The sequence below is a fragment of the Ambystoma mexicanum genome, chromosome 9 (genome assembly GCF_040938575.1).
Source record: "Ambystoma mexicanum isolate Mex_15411 chromosome 9, UKY_AmexF1_1, whole genome shotgun sequence".
NCBI classification, from domain to species: domain Eukaryota; kingdom Metazoa; phylum Chordata; class Amphibia; order Caudata; family Ambystomatidae; genus Ambystoma; species Ambystoma mexicanum.
This window is the reverse complement of record NC_090931.1, coordinates 731,815,560-731,837,360: the sequence shown is the minus strand read 5'-3', so window position 1 is coordinate 731,837,360 and position 21,801 is coordinate 731,815,560. Positions and strand designations below refer to the sequence as shown.

Genomic DNA, 21,801 nt, shown 5'->3' with positions numbered 1-21,801 from the left:
GGAAAAGCCGGTTGGCACATTGCCAACAAACGCTACCGTCACTCACAGATACAGAACCCCTTGTGCAGCCCTGAGAAAGGATGAACACACGCTATGAGCAGAATAAATGCGATAGCAATTACTGTTCTTTTCTTGCAGCATCCGGATTTCATATCTTGCTGTTTTACCCGAGTTTCATATTTCTGCTTTGCCTCCAGTGTAATCGTTTGTCAGGCAAAACCTCCCCTTTCTGGCATCTGAGAGAGGTCAAGGCATACACTGCGTTGCTGGTGCATATGACTTTTTAAAAGCCCAGGAGCCTCATTATTATAAAAGAGTTCCTTGTGCAATTGGCGCATTGTGCGTTTTGCACCACAGAAGGCGCAAATACTTAATGCGCGTCTGTTACCTTTGCATCTGCGCAGTCCACATAGACCTTTCCTTCCTTTGCGCTGGGCATGCCACGTGCCACATGCCAATGAGGAAAGCTGAGCGTGAGGGCACATGCTTAGTAAAATCAATGGATGCAGACTGCATAGCAGGCCCTGTGGGTGTAACACACACAGCGCAGCCGCCGCGAGCGAGCATTTGAAGGGGGCCACGTGAGCCCTCTTAAGGTCCCCCAATTGCAATTTACAGACTGCCACTACCCCGTATGGGGAGAGCTTGGCCGTCTTCAAGTAAACACACTGGCTTGACGCTCACTAATGATGTCAGAAGGAGCCCTGCACTCAGGGCCTTAGTGATGATCAAAGCTGCACCATGCAGTGTAAAAGCTGCACCATGCAGTGTAAAAGCTGCACCATGCAGTGTAAAAACAATCAGACACAACATCCTTTCTGGTTAACAATATTAACAATAATACTACTACTACTACTAATAATAATAATAATAATAATAGCAACAATTATACTTATTTATTTATTTATGTATTAAAAATTCTAGTAAACCATGTCACATGCCCGGAGGCCTCCGAGCGCAAAAACACACAACAAACAAACAAAACATAGTCAATTCAAGGAGAGCAAAAGCTCCAGAAGCCAATGGACCAAAGAGGAGGGAGCAGGACCAATTAATCAGGGGATTAGTCTGTGTTCTTATACAGCGCTTCACGACAGACATGCCGGGGTTCTGGGCACCCTAATAACAAATATCATGATTTACCCATTTTTAATGGCATTTGATTTATCAACCTCAGAAGGCTAAGTCAGCCCTTTCACAGGATTCAAATCCGTAAAGTGCAGGTCGCTCTCATGTCAGAAACCACCACCGCTTTACCCGTGTGGCGATGCACCATTTGCAATGGACCTCACAGCTCATGACTGAGCCTGGCATAGACTGCTTGGAGACTCCAGCCCCCGGCTTTCCAATAGGAAATGATGGTCATGACTTAAGGCGCACCTGAGATGGAGATGCTGATTGGGAAAAAAGAACTAGGAGGTGGTTAAGAGACTGCCCTGATTCCTAGGATCTAGATGGCATTATAAACAAAGCCGAATAGCATTATCGCTGGGCCGATACACTTGGTGCTAAAATACCAGAGTGGTAAGACTTCTCAGCGGCAACGCTCATAAGTAATATGTGTAGTGGGGATACTGCACGCTTCAACGCAGAAAGCCTGGGAATATGTGCCTGGCAAGGTAACAAGGATCAAGCAGGTTCCCTTTCCCTACCAACAAGAGCAGTGTCTGCAGCAACCCCCATCAGCAATAGCCAGCAGAGTCAATGGTGAGGGATCATGGTAGTTGTAGTCCAACACATCTGAAGAGCTGCAGGTTGCAGACCCCTGAACTAGAGGCTTGGACCATCTTCATTGGTGTATGTGGAACTTCTATCAGGGAGCAGGCAGAGCACAATGTTCATTAAATTCTGGTATGGATTAGGCTAGAGTATGTTTGAACTACATTACGCAGTCTACAAAGGCATCGCCGACAACGCCTACAGTGCTGCTTGATCACTGTAACCAAGCCCTAGGCTCAATGAAGCCGAGTTGTGTTTTCATAATTCCCAGAGGCGTAAACTAAGCCGTGGGCCAAAACCCTTTGGTCATCTGGCGCATGGTGCATTTGACAAGCATGCATTCATCGTTATTTTAGTACAAAAAGATAACACAATTGCAAAGATGGCCGGTAGGGTCAGAAATGGTGCACAAACACGTAGCCAAAAAGACAGCGCATAACAGCAGCTTTTCCCAGTAAAATACAGCATAAACAGAGACAAATTATTTGGAGCGCCTCAGCAATATAGCACAAACCCAAAAAGAGCCAGAGTCGAAAGAGTTACCCAAATGGCTGTGAACAGGACACAGTTACTTATTGGAACAAATAGTGCTATATGAATTTACCCAGGAAGGAGAGTACAGTAAACTATGTTAAGTCTGTGAAGTTTGTTAGTTTTTCCACCCAGAGAGCCATTTGTGATGTCAGTCCACCAGAGGGCGCTGCCAGAGCTAGTCCCTGATTAGTGGGGGCGGTCATTTTCCTCTTCAGGTAGAAGGCCTCTGTCTCCAGGGAGCAAAGGTGTATACTGGGGACCTGCTATGTACAGTGGACATCTGGCACCTGCAGATGGTTTCCCACAAATACATTTCTAGATCGTCTGATATAAATATCACCATTTTGTTTCCTTTACTCCCCGGGTCTGAACTACAATTGTGGCATTCAGAGCCATGGCGAGAGAAGGTGAGGTTGGATTTTCACATGGGGAAAGCTTCCATACCTCTCTGCTGTCAGTAATGTGCAGAGTGAGGTGCAGAGGCACTGGCAGTAGAGGATGTTCCTACCAGTGGGAGCTTTGCCCATCGTCGCGTACCCCCCACTCTACTGCAAGGTGCTACACCACCTACATATATAAAGAGAGGCAAAGCTAAAGTGTAGATGCTAGAGGTACATGAAAACGATTTATCACATCAGGGACCAATCACAATTAAGATCAAATTTTAATGATAAATCATAAAAGTTAAAACAACCAATTAAATGAGGTGGTCCACAGTACAAAACATACAGTATTCAATATAAAACCATTGTAACCAGAGACTTAAACGTATTACACATTTATTCCAAACTGAAGTAGGGTTCTATACAATTTGTTTAATAGGTACCCCCTTGTGCTCTTTTAACACACTGGTTTTGTCACTAGCCGAACTAGTTTGTTCACGTAACTTCTGTTCTAGTTTAGTTTGGTTTTATATTGAATACTGTATGTTTTGTACTGTGGACCACCTCATTTAATTGGTTGTTTTAACTTTTATGATTTATCATTAAAATTTGATCTTAATTGTGATTGGTCCCTGATGTGATAAATCGTTTTCATGTACCTCTAGCATCTACACTTTAGCTTTGTCTCTCTTTATATATACAGGTTATTGTCCACCTGGACATAGACAAAGTATACATAGCTAACTGTCCTTAGCTATTAGTATACCAGGCTTCCTCCCAGAATAAATTGCTACACCGCCTACAGCCATGTCGCACGAAAAGCCAACGCATGTAGTATGAACCGTTTAAGGGCCCTTGCTTTGACCAAGCACGTTACATACAATCCATTAACTTTGGAAGTAGCCAGATTTATTTGAAGTTATATTTTATTTATTTATTCAGGGTGTTCTAAACTGATACTATCAATCTGCGCCACTTCAGGGTGGCAAGTGTGAAAAACAAGGAGTTTGGGAAACAGGAGGCACAGTCAGGAGTGACGGCAAGATGAGGAAAACAGAGGCCGGGGGTGCAGCGCTGGCCTGGGAGCCCGGCTGGGGGTGCAGCGCTGGCCTGGGAGCCAGTGCCAAGTTTGTAGAATGGTTACATCTGTTTAGGTCAGGGATCTGCAACCTTTGGCCATTTATATGTAAAGGAATGCAACTCGCATCAGCCCAAGACAGCATAGTCAAGGTTGAGGGGTTATGGTACACACAGAACCCTGGTTTAGGCTAAGGATCAGTCGGGCTGCCCTCTTTCGGATGCTTTGCAGTTTTTGGAAGTCTCTTTTAGGAAGGCTGATGTAGATATTGTGACGGTACATAGCTTTTTAGCACTAGGCCATGGGTGGTTCGATCCGAGAACAGAAATGTAACATTGAATTTGGGCTTGTAATTCCTCTCTCAAAATTATTATAAATAGTATTTGAGCTGCAGTTGTACAGCAATTTTTTTTATGTAAGCCATTTTAATGTCAATAGTAACCCGGAAAGTATTACAACACAATCCACAGTAAATTTCATTTGTCAACAGTAAAGCATGGCATTTATCATTAATTTATCATTAATTAACAATACTTAAACTCAGATTTGCCATCTATGTGTTGTGATGACTCATATACCCAGAAACCGCTGTGACCAAATGTGCAGCAGGAACGTCTAATTAGCCCAGCCTCCCTGCCCACCCCCATCCCTGGCACAGATGCTAGAAAGTCGTATTACACTTCATATATTTCATCATCCCAATGAGCCTCTTATGGATGCTTCAACCTACCCTCGAATTAAGGTTCTCCGTCCTGATCAGCCAGCCAGCATATGGAAATAAAGCACATTTCCTATAAAGAGGACTTGCCTCTTCTCTGATATCCAATAGCAAACCAACTGCACTTTAATGATTCACACCTGCACATGTTTTTTTGCAGTCTCATCCAGAACAGGACTGCAAGACTTTTTCCTTGGCCTCAACTCATCCAGAACAGGACTGGGAGACTTGTCATTGGCCTCAAGCCCAGGGATTGTATCTCTCCAGGACTGAAATCTCTCCACTGGTTCCCAGTGGCTGCGAGGATTAAGTTCAAAACCGTCCGCATTGTCCACAAGGCCTTCTGGGGCCTGGGGCCTCAATACCTTCAACTCTCTCTTCCTAAATATCTTCCTTCTCGAGCTCTTTGCTCATCCGCCTCCAACTCCCTCAGGGTCAGTCGCTTCTCCAAGCAACGTGTTGGTGGTAGATCTCTTTCCTCGGCTGGTGCCTACCTCTGGAACAGCCTCCCTGCTGCCCTCAAACTTGAGGAGAACCATCTCCGGTTACGGAAGCAACTCAAAACCTTTCTCTTTGCTTCTGCTTTTTCTCCTCCTCTCCCCTGCTGACTCCCTGGCTGAAACTGAAACTGCACTGGTTACCTGGCCACCCTCTGATCTCGGGTCCAGGTCCCCTCCCCCACCAGTCGCACACCTGCCCTGCCTTTCTGGCAACCACCGCACTTGGGGTTTGTTTTCTGTATCACTACAGTCCCGCCACCAGCACTTGACACCTAACGCCTGCACTTACCCTTTACCCTTGCACTTGCCACCTGCTGGCCGTACTTTACTTATTGTTATTTATTCTCTTATCTCATGTACTGCGCTGTCCCCTCTCCTTTCTCCGCCCCGCACGTACCCCCTTCCCCTCTTCCCATGCACTTGCGCGATCTGAATGACACCTGGCCTTGTAGGATCGCTGTTTGTCTTCCCTCTGTTCCCCCTCCCTTGCCTCTTTGCGCCTTGAAACGCTTGTGTACAGGCACATTATAAATGCCATATCATATCAGACAGTCCATCACAGGACTCAGACGGAACTGTTCATGGCCAAGTAATAACACTTTTGATGTGCTTGTGTCATAATGTAGACCACAGGAATGACCTTCGAGTTGACCATGACGTCCCTTAGAGCAGAAGAGCTACCCATCACCAGTTTTATGTTGTGTCAAGGTGCCTTTGCATTTAGGTTCTCAGCAGCACTGCCCACAGAAAATGCTGTGCTGCACCCACTCAGCTCCCAGATAATACATCCTCCGTACCCATCCATGTATGTGCTGTTCCTGTGGCAGCATTGTGCAGGTCCAGGAAAGGCAGGGGGTGACAGTGGAAGGGTGCATCACTTTGATCTTTGATGGCTCAGGGCGGTTCTAGAAGGTGGGGTCTCCTATCTAAGGATGAGTGGAAAATAACTTTGTTGATAACCAAGCAATGTGAATTAACGTAAGTGTGAGATGCATTAAGAATGCTTGTCCAACAATGTCTCTTGTCCGATAAGAGACAATAGGTTGAGGAAAGGAGATACGGGGGAGAAGAGGAAACCGCATAAGTGTGGGCCACAAACAAGACATATAGGTGAAAGCCCAAGGGAGAATGGCAGGGGGACCAGTCAATGAGATTGGAGAGCGAGTGAGAGTGTGGGGAAATTAGGGACAGCCACATGGAAGCCAAGCCCAAGGGCTCTAGTCCTGAAGGTCGCCCCTCAAGGCCGAATTGCAGGAGTTGCCAGTCAATACAGTGCCAGGCCTTGGTAGCCGGGTGTGTGTGCTTGGAATGTGAGGCAATGGAACAGCCATTTTGCATCAGCCGCCGGGCGGAGGCGATATCGGCAGCGAATATGGCATCAGAGCGTCCAGAGCATGAACAGGAGCCCATGCGAATTTGAGATTTTTCCTGAAGTGGAGGTAATTTTCTTGAAGCCTCTTGTTGCCTGGAGAGGAGTCACACGCTCCAATCGTTTGCCACCCCAGTGCTTTCAGGAGTATTTGGAGACCAGAGCTTCTATTTATTTGTCCTCCCTACTTTGCAGATATAGGTACAGATACGAGCTGAGGATAACAGTTTCATGCGTGTGGTTTGGTCTGGCAATGGCATAGTGAAGACAGAAAGTGCAAAAGTGTTTTGGATTGAGGACAGTCAAGGAGTGGTGTAGATCAGAGCGAGCATTGCTTCTAAATCAGCCATCACCTAAAAAGCACTTTGCTATTTGCAGGCAGCAGTGCATGCGCTGTGGTTCCCAGCTTTTCTTTCAATTCAAGTAATACGCTATCTGTACATCTTAAGAGACTGGTTAAAGGGTTAACAAACGCGGTCATAACCGGGTGACCCTAGCATGGCATAAGTATATACGCGCGCGACTCTCACAGAAGGCTCTTGAAATGGCTAAACTCATTCCAGTTGACATGTACCACGTGGTCACCGGAGCAGGACGTAAGCCGGGCATATGGCGATTGCCACTCTTCCGGTAGGAGAGCTGGCCTCATTAGCACCAAACGATGCCTCCATGTTCTGGGGGATGCAATGCTGATCAACGGCCCTGTGTGCCAAACCCGGCAACGGTTTGCATGGAAGATTCTTTATTTCAAAGGGGGCAGGTGGCACATCGTCTTAATTCAAACCTGGTAATTCAGCACAGCCTAGGGGCCCGATTCATGGAATATCTGTCTGGTTCAAAGTGAATTTGCACTGCTGAAAAGTGACTTTGCACTGCCGACACAAACCCTGATTCATGGAACCGTGCAACGTGTATTTTTGCAGGGCAAAGTCAGTGCATAGTCATGTTTGCAGTACAACATGACTTTGCACAGAAAAAATGCACTTTGCACTGTTCCATGGATCAGAGTTTGTGTCTGCTGTGCAAAGTCACTTTTCAGCATTGAAAAATCACTTTGAGCCAGGCAAATATTCCATGAATCGGGCCCTGGACGTCCAGTGTTGCATTTTTCTGGATGCTAAGTAGGTGGTACTTATTGCTTGGTTTCAAGAGGGCTTTAAAAAGGTCTTACTCTTTCTTCTTCGGCCACCCCGTTTTTTTGGTTGCTTTATTGGGCGCGCAACACATTGCGTCAGTTTATGTGCACAAATCATTGTTGTTACCACAAATAAATCAGTTCCTCTTGTCTGCTTAATGGTGTATCCTTTCTGATGGCTTTCTGATGTTATTCTGTTAGGGTGATGCTGGTCCCACGGGTGCACGCGGTCCGGAGGGTCCCCAGGGACAAAGGGGTGAAACCGGGACTCAAGGACCAATTGGATCGCAAGGCCTTCCGGTAGGTACACTGGACTCTCACGGTAAGCCAACCCGTAGCACTGAAAAATATCACATCTTTCCCTGATTAATGAACACCCACAGCCCTCTTTTGACCACAGCCTATTAAACTGGTTTAGCACTGAATATTAAAGATCAAGGCAAAAGTTGATGCGCACATATTGATATCATATGTGCCAGGTTGCAATTCGGTGTCCACATAATAAGTAATGACTGTATAACTATTATTTTGGAATGTTAGCCTTGTTGTTGAGTCACAAAGCACATGGCATTGCCGCGCACCAGCTTAACATGGTGAGCGCAGCAACTGGCACCATATCGGCAAGTTCTGCTGACCAATAGGCCTGTGGGTGTTTGGCGCTATATAAGAATATAATAGATAGATAGATAGATAGATAGATTGATAGATAGATAGATTGATAGATTGATAGATAGATTGATAGATAGAATATATATTGGCAAATGGGTTAAGGGCTTCCTCCTGATGGAGTTGGCACTAGCGCAAGGCAAAACTCAACAGGCACTCAGGTTGCTAGAAGCAATGGGTTCAAATGTTGCCCCTGCGGAGGGGTGGGAGGCCGATTGAGAGGGGACATCAGGTAATACCACTTGGCTAACGCGACAACAGTCTTGCTCAGGCAGGCTTTTCATCTAACCAGCCGCAGCAAAGGTGGTTGCGGATCGAATTTTGTGTTGTCTCTCAACATACACGCCAAATAATAATACTCTTCCCTTTCTAGGGCGCGCCTGGTACAGACGGGTCTGCCGGAGCTAAAGGGCCCACGGTACGTATCCCATTCACGCGGTGAGTTTGAGGATTGTTGCTGTGGCCGCATTTTTACTTGCTTGCTGACTCGCGACATCTAACTTTCGCGATGATGTTCTGAATTTGACCGAGTAGTCTCACTAAAAGCCCTTGCATTGTGTTAAAGAGTCATGAGAGAAAACAAGACTTTTAGAAATACATTTTCATAATTTCAATCGGTCTAAGAAGTTCATGTCCTTCAAGTCAGAATAATGTAAGATGGCAATGTGAGCCGATTTTTTCTCTTTTTTTAAATCAGTGTTTTCAGACTAAGACTGGCCTCATTGCCTCACTGATTATAAATGATAGTCAGAAAATCAAGATTCACGAGAACATGGAATATTTGCCCAGGTCAAAGTGAACTTGTACTGCTGAAAAGTGACTTTACACTGCCGAAACAAACCCTCAATTATGGAACTGTGCAAAGTGTATTTTTTCAGTGCAAAGTCTGGGCAAAGTCAGCGCATAGTCATTTTTGCAGTACAAAATGAGTCTGGAAACATCCACTTTGCACGGTTCCATGAATCAGGGGTTGTGTCGGCAGTGCAAAGTCGCTTTGAACCGGGCACATATTCCATGGATAGGCCCACTGAGTTTCAATGAAGAGCAATTGCACAGCGCATCTCTTGGTTATCCTGGAACTCTGACTGCACGCCACCTTTTGTTGGGTTGATAAGCCCAGTAACACCGAAAACTAATCCTGGTTGAATATGTTCAGAATAATCCCGAACCACTCACATTATCATGGAGTTTATCTTTCATTAAACCCAGCAATGTTACTCTCGATGTTTGGGTGGGTGTCAATTGCTTTTTCTTGCTTAAAGCCTTGCGGGAGACGGCATGCACCAGCAGGGTAGTTCAACACTTAAGTGGGCTTTTCTTAATCCATGAAGTGGAGTGCATGCCCCCGCAGTGAAGTGAGACATTGTGGGCTTTGTTAACCCCCTGTGGTGGCGGCACCTTTCTACTGTGCCTATTCCATGTAAGCACTGGATCCTAACACGGTCCTGACCTGGAATGGACGCAATACAAGGAATGCTCTTTCAGGTGTGTGTAATATTTGTGTCTAAAATCTAAGCTTGTTGCAGAAACTATTGTTGAAACATTTTACATACTTTTTAGAATATATCTTTTCTGACTTTGTTTTGCAAAACTGTGTTTTCATTGCAGGGAACACCAGGTGTCGGAGGTCCTCCTGGGCTCATTGGTCCACCGGGGTCTGGAGGGCCGCAAGGAAGCACTGGCCCACCCGGCATTCGCGGCTCTGCGGTAAGCACAACAGTGTTTTCATGGAAGAAAAGATTACATATTCAGCTACAGTTAAGAATGCACTGCAGTGCTGCGTGAAGTCTACCAAGTAACTCGATCATGAATATTATTATAATAATTGAGTGATTTGTATAGTGCTTCGTACTAGGTTCTTCCAGTTTCAAAGCACTATAATGATCAGTTTCCCTATTATTGCCCACTCGCGATACTCAGGTTATCAACTTCAGGAGGGTGAATGGTTGACTCGGTCCGACCGAGGATTGAACCCAGGTTGTACAGCATTGTGCTGTTCAAAAGGCACCAATAAGAACAATTCTAAGTAGTTGTTGACATGCACAACTAGCTATTTACTGGCTGTTTAAGTAAATGCAGCGTTGTGCACTGAATTTTGGTGACAGACAATAATATAATTGACTATTAATAGAGGGACATCTGTGAGCCTGCTCAGTGCATGACACTGACAAGCCTTTGAAATTGAAAGACATGGGCCCTCATTACAACACCGGCGCTAAACCATGGCGCTATGAGCACCATGGTTAGTGCCGGTATTGTAAAGAGTCCGCCATGGTGAAATGGGGAAGTACCACCCCATTCCAAGGTTGGCGGGGCGGTACTTCCCCATTTCACCATGGCCCTTCCCCATTCCCATTTTGGCCCATAGGGCAGAATGGGAATGGGTAAGGCGGTAAGTACGGTACCACAAATTGCAGTACCGTACTTACCTCGAAAGTCCCTTTGCGGGTCCCTACTTTAAGGACTGGTCTAGACCAGCCGTTAAGGTCGGGTTCCGCAAAGGGACCTTGCAATAAGGCGCTAAGGGATTAACGGCGCCACAGCCTTTTACGGCGCCGTTAACCCCTTAGCGCCAGGGTCGTAATGACCTTCATGGACATGCTGCTGTAATCCCCTAACCATTTCCAGCCGCACATGCGTAAGTGTTCCATCTCCTGTCATGCACTGAGTAAGTTCAGAGCATTGGATCAAGCAGATTTTCATTAAGGTTCTTCCAATGTTCTAGTTAGCTTGGGTTGGTTCAAAGAGAATGATAAGAGCATCAAGACAGAAATCTGGAGAGCAAGTTAACAGGATTACAGAAATACAATTTGCTACCTCACTAACCAACTCATTCCCAAAAGGCCTAAGTGACTACCCAGAGAGGCATTGAGTGGTATCTACCAAACGGCATGACGTAACAAGACGTACTGTGTTTCACAGGCCATATTTTGAACTGGGAACCAGTGTCCCTCTTGGGATAAAAGTTGGTTAAGGCTTTTTGGTATGTGATTCAGATTTTATTTGTTGATCAAGAATGACAATACGACTGGATTTCGGAGACGAGCAGTGTTCCCCGATGCTTCTAACCACGAGTGTCATGCTCGGAGGTCATTCTGCAATTGTCAGAGAGGAAGGTTTGTGCCTTGCAGGCAAGCACATACATCACAACTGTTCTGCATTCTTTGCAACTATAGTTTTTAATCAATTGGATATGGGCCCATTGATAATTACCTAGAGACAATATTGAAAACTATGATATCGCCACGCATAGTTCCATCCACCAGAGATGTAGGGCGAGTTGCACCGTGTGTCAGATAAAACATTCTTGATGTCTTCCAGCAAGGGCTTCAAGTACAGTGGCTAGAACGATAACATGTTGCATTATCTAAATCATCTATTAACAATCTCTCATGCCACAAGTCTTCCTACCACCAGCATGCTGATATATATCGGATGACGTATATGATACTACACTGACAGACATGGAAGTCTACTCTAAAGGCTCCACATTGTTCTTAAGGGACATCCTTGTTTAGGCCCCCCCATCATAGTAAAACTAAAAGCCCTGGTAGTATTACAAGCCAAAATACATCCAGCCTCTCTTGGGGTGGTGCAGTATGACAATCTGTTAGGACAGTTTTTCTAAAGTCCACCTACACTATTCATAAAACCATTTCGGAGGCAGTAGAACAACTCCACTCTTAGTATAAGGCTGTACCTACCACCTGAGAAAGTGGGAAGCATGGACAGATCAGCCAGGCTTATCTTAGGAGGGAGAGAGGGCTGTAGGTCAGTACAAAGAAATTGTAGCATAGATATGGTTCAGAGAAACACTGATACACTTAGTATTGTAAAAATAACGGTTCATTTTAAATACACTAGGCCAAGAGAAATGGTGGGGAATAAGTACTGTTCACATAAGTTATAAACACAATTTTAAAAAAAACAACTCAATACCTATGGTATACAAACCAAAGTATACCCCTATTATGAATATTATTCAGCAGCTCAAGGTGAGTCAAACCTAAAGTTATACATTGAGGAATGCAATATGCTATTCTTGGGGAATAAGACCAGGTGGGACATTCAAGGGTAGTAGACCTTAGTGGTCATAACATTCAGGGTTAATCACTTTTAGTATCACATAGTTGTACCAACATGATTTGATTTGATTGATTTGTGAATTTGTAGCGTGCATACCCTTGGGGGGACCTAGCATGAATGCATCTAGGCACAGGGTGTTCATCTATAATTTGTCGCAGTGTTAGAGGGGAGTTTGAATTACTCATATATCCTATACTAGAGAAATAGGTACGTTTTCAGTTGTTTCCTAAAGGTTACTAGAGATTCAAGGAGTCGAAGGTTCAGTGGGAGAGCATTCCACAATCGAGGACCAAGGACAGAAAACCGTTGTTCGCCCCAAGTGGCTGTTCTAACCATTGGAATCTGCAGAAGTTGCTGATTTTTTTACAAGTATATAACAAGTATCTTTCTACATATGTAACTTTCTTCTATTATGACTGGATAGCGTTAAACCGCCAGTATTTCTTTTAACACAGTTCAGATTTAGTAAAGTAACTCATACTTTCTGGTGGGGCCTTAAGCCACTCAAGGATAAGTATGTATTTTTTATTTTTTATTTATTTATTGCATTTGTTACATGCCCAAACCCGGGGTAATCATGGCGTAGGTTGCATCGAAGACTTATCTGGTTACCAATAATGTTACAGTAAGGACAGAAAATATTACAGAAAATGGAATACATACAAGGTTACAAGTTATGTTGCATTAAAGACAGAAATATTACAGAATACAATAATGAGATACATGAACAGAGTGGAGGTGGTCAAACTGGCCAAAGTAATAAGGTCATGGTTAAGATACTTCTAGTTACATTTCCAGAATAGCCAAGTTTTGATTAGCCTCTTAAAACGCTGATGAGTATGAACACAGTAAACTATTTTAGAAGTGCACTAAAAAATTCAGGGAAAGCAAAACCTAATTACAGTTTAAGAAGAGCAACGGCTATAAAAGGTCAGGGTAACCTATGGTATGTGAACTATCGGCTACCTAACAGTTATACCAAGGATACTCTTCAGAAGTGTATAATACAATTCTAAGGGAAGTAAGAACTTCATGACTATTTTATAAGTGCTCTACAACAGTTCAGGGAAAGCATAAACCAATTGTACACTTTAAGAATGGCAACACTATTCAAGGTAAGTAAGTAATCTAGTATATTTTTAAGAATGACATTTAGCAATTCACAGGTAAGTAATAACTCATAGGCCCTCATTACAACACCGGTGCTAAACCATGGCGCTATTAGCACCATGGTTGGTGCCGGTGTTGTAACGGATCCGCCATGGTTCAATGGTGAATTACCACCCCATTCCAAGGTTGGCGTGGCGGTAATTCCCCATTGAGCCATGGCCCTTCCCCATTCCCATTTTCGCCCCATAGGGCTCTATGGGAATGGGGAAGGCGCCTAGTACGGTACCGCAAATTGCGGTACCGTACTAAGCACCAAGGTCCCTTTGCGGGTCCCTACTTTAAAGGCTGGTCTAGACCAGCCGTTCAGGTCGGGTCCTGCAAAGGGACCTCGTAGTAAGGCGCTAAGTGTTTAACGGCGCCGCAGCCTTTTACGGAGCCGTTAAACACTTAGCGCCAGGGTCGTAATGAGGCCCATATACTTTTAAGAGGGGATACAAGCAACTCAAAGACAAGTGTTAACTGAAAGAATGTTTTAGAAATGCACTAAGGCAGATCAGGGAAAGCAAAACCCAATAACACACATTTAGAAAGACACACTGTATTTGAAGGTGGGTAAATCCTATTGGTAAGCTTGTACACTCATTCACAAATGATAACACACTACCAACACTATTACTTTTCAAAATAGTGAAACACAATTCAAAGCTAGTAAAATAACTTCTATTCTTTCTAAAGGAGCAACAAGCAACTTAAAGGTAAGTATCACCTTCAAGGACACTTTGTAACTTATTCTGCACAAGAACCAAAGTTACTCAACAACTCATTTACAAGTGGGTACTTCCAAAACTTAGTATATATTTCAAGATAGAAGCCTTATCATCAAAGTCCTTTCCTATTTCTAGAGCATGAGTTTTCTCAGTGCAGGAAGAGGGACCATAGTGGACTAGGAGCCAGCAAATCGGAAAGTTCAGGAAAGTCTGAGCCCCAGAGGATATTGCTTCAAATAAGTATGTATCACTTCAAAGTTAGTTGAAAAGTGGTTAGGGACTTCACAGAAAGCTCCCTATATGCGTTCCGCTGTTAGGCCTGGGCGAACAGTATGGGAAAACTCCCAAACACACAAATCACCCACTCAGTCTCACAGGATTCACACAAGACTCAAGCTAAGTGCGACCCAAGCCAACACAATACCTCAGCAAAGAAGAAGAGCTTGGAGTTGGTCATCTTCCCGAAACAGCAGCACAGGACCCGCTCCCTGGATTCTTGGTCTGGTGATCGAAGAACGGATACTGGATGGGATCTGCCAACAGCAGTCGACAGAAAAGGCATGCAACAAAGTATTCTTCAAGGAGGCTTCTAGCAGCTCTGCAGTTTTGGTGCCCTTTTTACAGGCACCTGATGAAGAACGAATATTGCTGGTTGGATTCTCGTCACTAATCTGGTCCTGCACTCTGTTGAGGGAACTTCAAGGATTCAAATCATGTCTCTGGAGGTGCAGCAGTAGCCCATCAAAGTTTCAGCAGGAATCAGACTTCAGAAGATGTTACTATGCACTAAGGCTTGAGCTCCCCCGGTATTGGCGGTTTGCAGCCCAGCAAGGCCCCTGCATGTCGAGGGATGGCTAGTTTTGCATGTCTTCCTGAGACTACTGGGTCTCACCAGCCTCTGGGTACGATTCGTTGCATTCGGGACCCCCAGGTCGATTGGAAGGAAGGGTTACTTCAGGCTCCTGTTACACAGCAGGCTCTACGGTCACTGGTAATGGTTACAGCCGTTATTTCTTCTTCTTTCTCTTTGGATTTGGTTCCAGTGGACAACTTGTCTGCAGATTCCAGGATTGGAGTATTTATCAGGAAGTACAGCATAACTTCGGCAAACTCTCCATGTACTTTAAAGAAAGGGGCTGCTGGTTGTCCAATCAGTACAGCCAGTTCCCCAGTAGGAACTGGTTCGTTTCAGGCAAGCTGGAAGACAAAAGGCTGTGGAGTTTTGGACTCATCCCTCCCTTCCTGCCGTCTCAGACACTCTGGAGCGTGGCGGGGGATACAAAGTATTCCCACCAAAGACAAAACTTCAACCAGGGTCTTTCTCACCTAGTATGGCAGAAGAAGACCCATGAAAGAAAAAGCAAATAAGAAATGGCGAAAAAAGAAGAATCCCAGCATTCTAGCAGAATGATGACCCTCCTGTGCATTACCGCGGCTGATTTGACATCCTGTGAGTAATAATGACTAGAAGTCATACATGTAGTCTCACTGCCACCAGCCATTCAAGTTAACTTGCAATAGTAATATAAATGTTACCAGGTAAGTGAGAAAGGGAATACATTGTACATCCCCCGGCACTCCACATAAGGCGCAGTGTGCTGGCTCACTATATAAAATGTAATGAGGATGCAAATCCCACTTTACTTCGTTGGAACGGTAGTTCACCCATGAAGTAATAAGAAAAATGTAAACGGGATATCCAAATGGGCAACCCGGCCTATGCCCAATGTTCTAAGGAGTTACAAATCCATACACAAACTATTCAGAGACATAGAACGGTCACCCATAAAAAGAATACAAGACTAGGTGGGGGGGGATTCCCACTCACCGAGGGACAAGGACGAATAATCACCAAATCCAAGAAAAACGTTCTGGGGTTCACACAGGTCGGGAAGATTTATCATAAATATGAACAGCTTACCTAACACAATCGAGCTGTGCTCTAGTTTCAGCAATACCTCATCATGGCAATACTTTATATGTTAGACAAATGGCTATCGTCACTGTCAGAAAATGTTGTATGGCAGGCTCATTCCCATACAGAATCTCAGCCTACAGAAATCACAAATCAACAATCCTTTAAAATAGTACATTCTGAACATTAAACCAGCAGTCTGGAGCAATGCAGCATGTTGCATGCATCTGAACCCTAGTAGAGGGGTATGTGACACAGATGGTCTAGTGGCCACTCAATATAGAAATCAAATACATTGGCTATACACAGATTATATTGCATAAAGTTTGCAGTAGGTCAACAGCATTGTCTCCAGACCACACTACATAAGGGCTTTTGCACCCAAGCAAAACTAGAGAAAAACGACTTGCCATCCACTCCATCTACTGTAAATCACTTAGCCATCTAGTATGATATGACATGATATGGCATTTATAACACGCCGATACACATGTGTTTCAAGGTGCGACAAGGCTAGGGAGGGGGGACAAAGGGAGGAGCTACAGGTCATTGGGCGGTGTTCGTGCTGGTATTGAGATTCCCGGATCCCCCTTTGTTTTGATATGATTGTCTCTACTAAAACTCCAAGGGAAACCATCTCAAGCAAAGGCATTATTTGTAACTCATTTATTGTTATTATTTCTACGACCTGAATGAGCTTGTTCATGGTTTGAATGACCGCTCCCATTCTTAGCTCTTATCTGATAGTTTTGGGAGACCTTTTGGAGAAGGTTGTGGGTTTATGGAGCGATTTGAGTGTGATTAAAATTCCACATCAAGATGTAAATTTGGATTACAATTAATATGTTCTCAAGATTGATTGTTTTTATATTTCGTGTTTTACAGGGAGACCCTGGGGTTGCTGGATTTAAAGGAGAAGCCGGTCCAAAAGGTGAACCTGTAAGTACAACATGTGACCTGCATTCTCTTGTATTGTGAAAGATGGATGCAGTGTAGAAGGTTTACTCCTGAATTAAGAAAAATAAATTTGCTTTAGGTGGCCCTTCTTCCTGGTTTTCAGATGTCTTTTCATAAAACAAATACCTATAGGTGTGTTTCTTTAAAATTGAATACTCAATTATAACATTATTTCAGTACCTCTCAATGCTATTAAAAGACTAGCACAATTCTGTTTTGGTACTGTCCCAAGAGTGTAATTTAAGATTCCCAGCAAAAAATATATTATTAAATGTATCATTTCTGTTACAAGAGAATGGCTCAGTCGTGCTTCTAAGGAGGCCTTGTTATGTCCCATTTAAGAACAGGGCCCCCATCATTCTTTGTTATGAAAATGGAGTGTCATAATATTAAGAAGATATGCACTTTTTATTTGGAGAATAAGAATTAATATATATTGTATGGACCTACTTTAGAAAGATAATTAAAGAACATCTGATGGTTTCAGGTCGTATTGAGAAGAGAACATTGGAAAACATGTCTAAACTAATAACTAAATCCACTTTACATTGTTAATAGGGCGAATCTGGGCCTCAAGGCGCAATAGGCCCACAGGGGGAAGAAGGCAAACGAGGCCCACGTGGTGACCCCGGAACTGCAGGCCCTGTTGGTCCAGTTGGAGAAAGGGTAAGATACCTCAGACATTATACATGCATTTGATCAGAGCAAAGAAGGCTGTTGCTTGTGGATTTGTTCTCGCAATAGTCGGTTTGACAACTACCTGAAATATTCTCAGCACCAAAGAATGAGTATGGAAAGGTTACTAGAGAGCTGCTGATTTTGGTTATTGCAAAAGGTAAGTCCTGCAGGCTTCAGCCAGCAGAATATTGTGAGGTTATGAGAGTGAACGTCCTAAACTGCAACAAGGGCCCCCTGTGATGTTTGTATTTTCCCTGAACCTCGCATTGGCCCATGCCTTGCATTAGGGCAAATGCAGCATCAGACTCTGTATCCTGCACAACAAATCAGAAGCAAGCTTTACTTAGCAATAGAAATAAAAGTCACAGCTAAATGAAAACGGGTCCTGAGACTTTCCTAGAGCCAACAGGCTGGAACCGTAACCACTCTTGCCTCAGCTGTGCTAAAAATCTAGGATCACACCCTAAAGAGTCTACAAACACCACAGACTGCTCCGTCTTCCACTGAGACTGGTGTATGTTATACATACAGTAGCTGCCAATGGCATATAACCGTTCTTACTGGAAACAGTAGAAACAGAGCTGAACCCTAGTGCCGACTTCCGTTTATTTGAACCAGTAGCCTGTCATACTGGGTTCTGGTTGCCCCACTTCTCTGTGGTGGAGGATGCTTTCGCTTCTCGACTGTTAACTGTTGTCCAACGTTCGCTTCCCACCACCAACTAGCTCCTGACGTGTAAGCCAGCCTCCAACCCTCTATGTGCACCCCATGATCCATAAATTGGCACCTGCCACCATCCATATACATTACCCCTGTAGGCATGGGCACTCTGCTCACTGCAGCTGCCTAACCCATGACATTTGTACTCGGAACTTGCTGCACACAACTCACGACTGCACACCCTGTTGATCTACACTGTGACCTAATGCTATTCTATGCACTTGTTTGCACTATTATTTGCATATCTGAATGCCCCTGATTGTTGTTCGCTGCACCTAGCTACACCCACTCGGTCTACCCATTCTGAACTGCTTGATACACCTAGCCACCTCCATTGCCACTGAATGCCTTTATTATTGAACCCTTGCACCCTGCTCTGCTTGGTACACTTGTCTCTACAGGCCTTTCCCTTGTGAGACCGTTGATGCCTCAGTTGCTATTATCAGCCTGCACATTGCATTTTGCCTCATTTAGTGATTTTCAAATCTAGGCAGGTTGCCTCAGTTGTTACTATCTGCCTGTACATTGCATTTTGCCTCATTTTGTGATTTTCGAATCTAGGCAGGTTGCCTCAGTTGTTACTATCTGCCTGTACATTGCATTTTGCCTCATTTAGTGATTTTCGAATCTAGGCAGGTTGCCTCAGTTGTTACTATCTGCCTGTACATTGCATTTTGCCTCATTTTGTGATTTTCGAATCTAGGCAGGTTGCCTCAGTTGTTACTATCTGCCTGTACATTGAATTTTGCCTCATTTTGTGATTTTCAAATCTAGGCAGGTTGCCTCAGTTGTTACTATCTGCCTGTACATTGCATTCTGTCTCATTTTGTGATTTTCAAATCTAGACAGGTTGCCTCAGTCGTTACTATCTGCCTGTACTCTGCATTTTGCCCAGCAACAGCCCGTGTGTACCCCACCTGCAATAATCCACATCTAGGCCATGCATGCCCTGTAACGCGATTTTGCATGCCCTGCTTCTGATAACAGCACTAGCCATGCACACCTTACACTGCGACAGTTGCACTCAGACTATCTGACCTCTGCCTCAGCCCACGCGTGCCTCACTGACATAGACAGTGTGCCTCATTACGACCCAGGCGGTAAGTTACCGCCTGGGCCGTGACTTTACCACCATGGCGTAAACTACGTTTACGCCATGGTGATGGCGTAAACTATGTTTACGCCATGGTGGTTGGCGGACTTACCGCCCCATTCCGACCTTGGCGGGGCGGTAAGTCCCCAATCCCCATTTACCCTTCCCCATTCCCATTTTTGCCCCATAGGGCATAATGGGAGTGGGGAAGGCGTTAATTACGCCACCGTAAATTACGGTGGCGTAATTAACTCCATGGTCCCTTAGCGCCATGGATTTTAACACCTGCTAAAAGCAGGTGTTAAGTCCGCCATGGCGCTAAGGGACCTCGTACTCAGGCGGTAAGGGTCGGCGCTGTTTACGGCGCCGTAAACCCCTTACCGCCTGAGTTGTAATGATGCCCAGTACATATTAAGTACAGTACATGCCCCCGGCTGACCGCCAGACACCCAACCCCCATCTAGATTGCCTCCACACTTGACACCTCCCACTGACTCCTCATCCAACCACAACAAAAATGTTCCTACCAGGCCTATACTCAATACTGCTGAGAATTATTCTCCATCTTATTCATTCCGCCTGCCACCACAACTCTCCCCTTAGCTCAACCACCATAGGCACTCCTCCACCACTACCCACTGAGCCAGATGACACAATCATGCCAATCCAATTCTCTCTACCATGTACTTTTGCTGAAAGAAACTTCAGATTAAGGTCGAGACTACCTAAAATATACAAGCCCCTAGCCAGAGACTCTATCCAGTCCAAACTGACCAACCGATCCACTACCACAAACCCCTGTGCCAACCTCATGCCAAAAAATCTCAAGCCAGCCCACTGAATACCACAACCAATCACAAACCCCACAACACAACAATCATCCCCACCCCCACTAAAACCACTGCCGCACACTTAAAATGTGCCCTCATTAACGCACGCTCCATAATAGCCCATGCTACCGATATAGCAGACCTCATTCTAGCAGAAGACTTAGATTTTCTAGCCATAACTGAATCCTGGCTCCATGCAGCCGCAGGTCCTACCCTCTCGCTAGCCATCCATGATGACTACACCATCCTCCGAGCGGACAGAACAGATTCCAGAGGCGGGGCCTGTCCGTAATTGCCAAAACTCACCTCAACATTAGACTCGACTCCTCCTCGCACCTCCCATCATGTGAATCACTCACAGCTAAACTGCCTACTGCCAAGTCCCAAACGATATCCATTCACTTACTCTACAGACCGCCTGGACCCTTAGGTTCCTTCGAGGAAGACCTCAACACCATCCTCAGCAACAACCTAAAAAACTCCACCCAATGCCTCCTCCTAGGGGACTTTAACCTAGGCTTCAAAGACCCCAAAAACCACCAGGCCACCCTCATCAACAACACTCTATCTGAACTAGGCTTTACCCAAAAAGTATCTGGCCCCACCCATAACAAAGGGAGAACCCTTGACTGGGTAGCAGACTACAACTGCACGGCCACCATCACCAATAACTCCCACCAACCATGGTCCGATCACCATCTCCTCTTATTCACACTCGAAGCTTCGAGCCCCACCACCAATAATGCGCTTACCATAGCCATCCCCACAAGAAGTAAGAAAAATATCACAGTGGAAAAACTGATCCCTCTCATCCTCCCAATGCTTAACCAACTCCCTGCTACATCCAACCCCTTTGACATGGTAGAAAGCTACTACAAAACCATGCACACAGCCTTAGACACCATTGCCCCACTAAAACTAAGAAAATGTAAACCGAAAAAACACCTCAACCAATGGTTCTCCTGCCACCTTAAAGCCCTTAGATTAGGAAAATGCAAATTGGAACACGCCTGGAGACAGTCTCCGACAGACCACAACAAGACAGTGCTTAATGAATTAACGTCCAACTATAAAAAAGAAATCATAGCTGCCAAACAAGAGTCCTACAACCAGAGAATTGCACAATCCAATTCAAGTACCAAGGAGCTGTTTACGATCATTAAAGAACTGGAAACACTGGTTCTCATCCCCGACACCTGCGCGAAGGACAAACAATGGTGCACTAGCGTCCAAAACGCCCTAAACAATAAAGTCACAGGCCTTCAAACTAAAATCAAAAACAAGAAAGAATCCCTAGCCAAACCAACTAACCCCACTAATACCGCTCCACACCCCATACCCCAACACCCCCTACCCAACCCCTCTCGCTTCAACTTTACCAAAGTCTCCACTCTGGAGGTGGAAAAAATCATTCTCAGCCTTAAACCCTCTAACTGTCAGGGCGACCGTTGCCCCCCACAAATCATCAAAGACCCGGCAAGAGACCTCTCGCCATTCATCACCAAACTCATTAATGCCTCCTTCACCACAGGTACCGTCCCCA

The 21,801-nt window shown here is 44.9% G+C and overlaps 1 protein-coding gene across 1 annotated transcript in view; it reads left to right on the top strand.

The window, feature by feature from the left end:
- Positions 1-21,801, top strand: part of COL5A2 (collagen type V alpha 2 chain) — a 366,388-nt gene that overhangs the window by 223,332 nt on the left and 121,255 nt on the right. Inside the window, exons 19-23 of the mRNA XM_069615629.1 lie at positions 7,638-7,736; positions 8,476-8,520; positions 9,711-9,809; positions 16,866-16,919; positions 17,496-17,603. Coding sequence (XP_069471730.1) covers positions 7,638-7,736; positions 8,476-8,520; positions 9,711-9,809; positions 16,866-16,919; positions 17,496-17,603 — 405 coding nt within the window. The remainder of the gene's footprint in view (positions 1-7,637; positions 7,737-8,475; positions 8,521-9,710; positions 9,810-16,865; positions 16,920-17,495; positions 17,604-21,801) is intronic.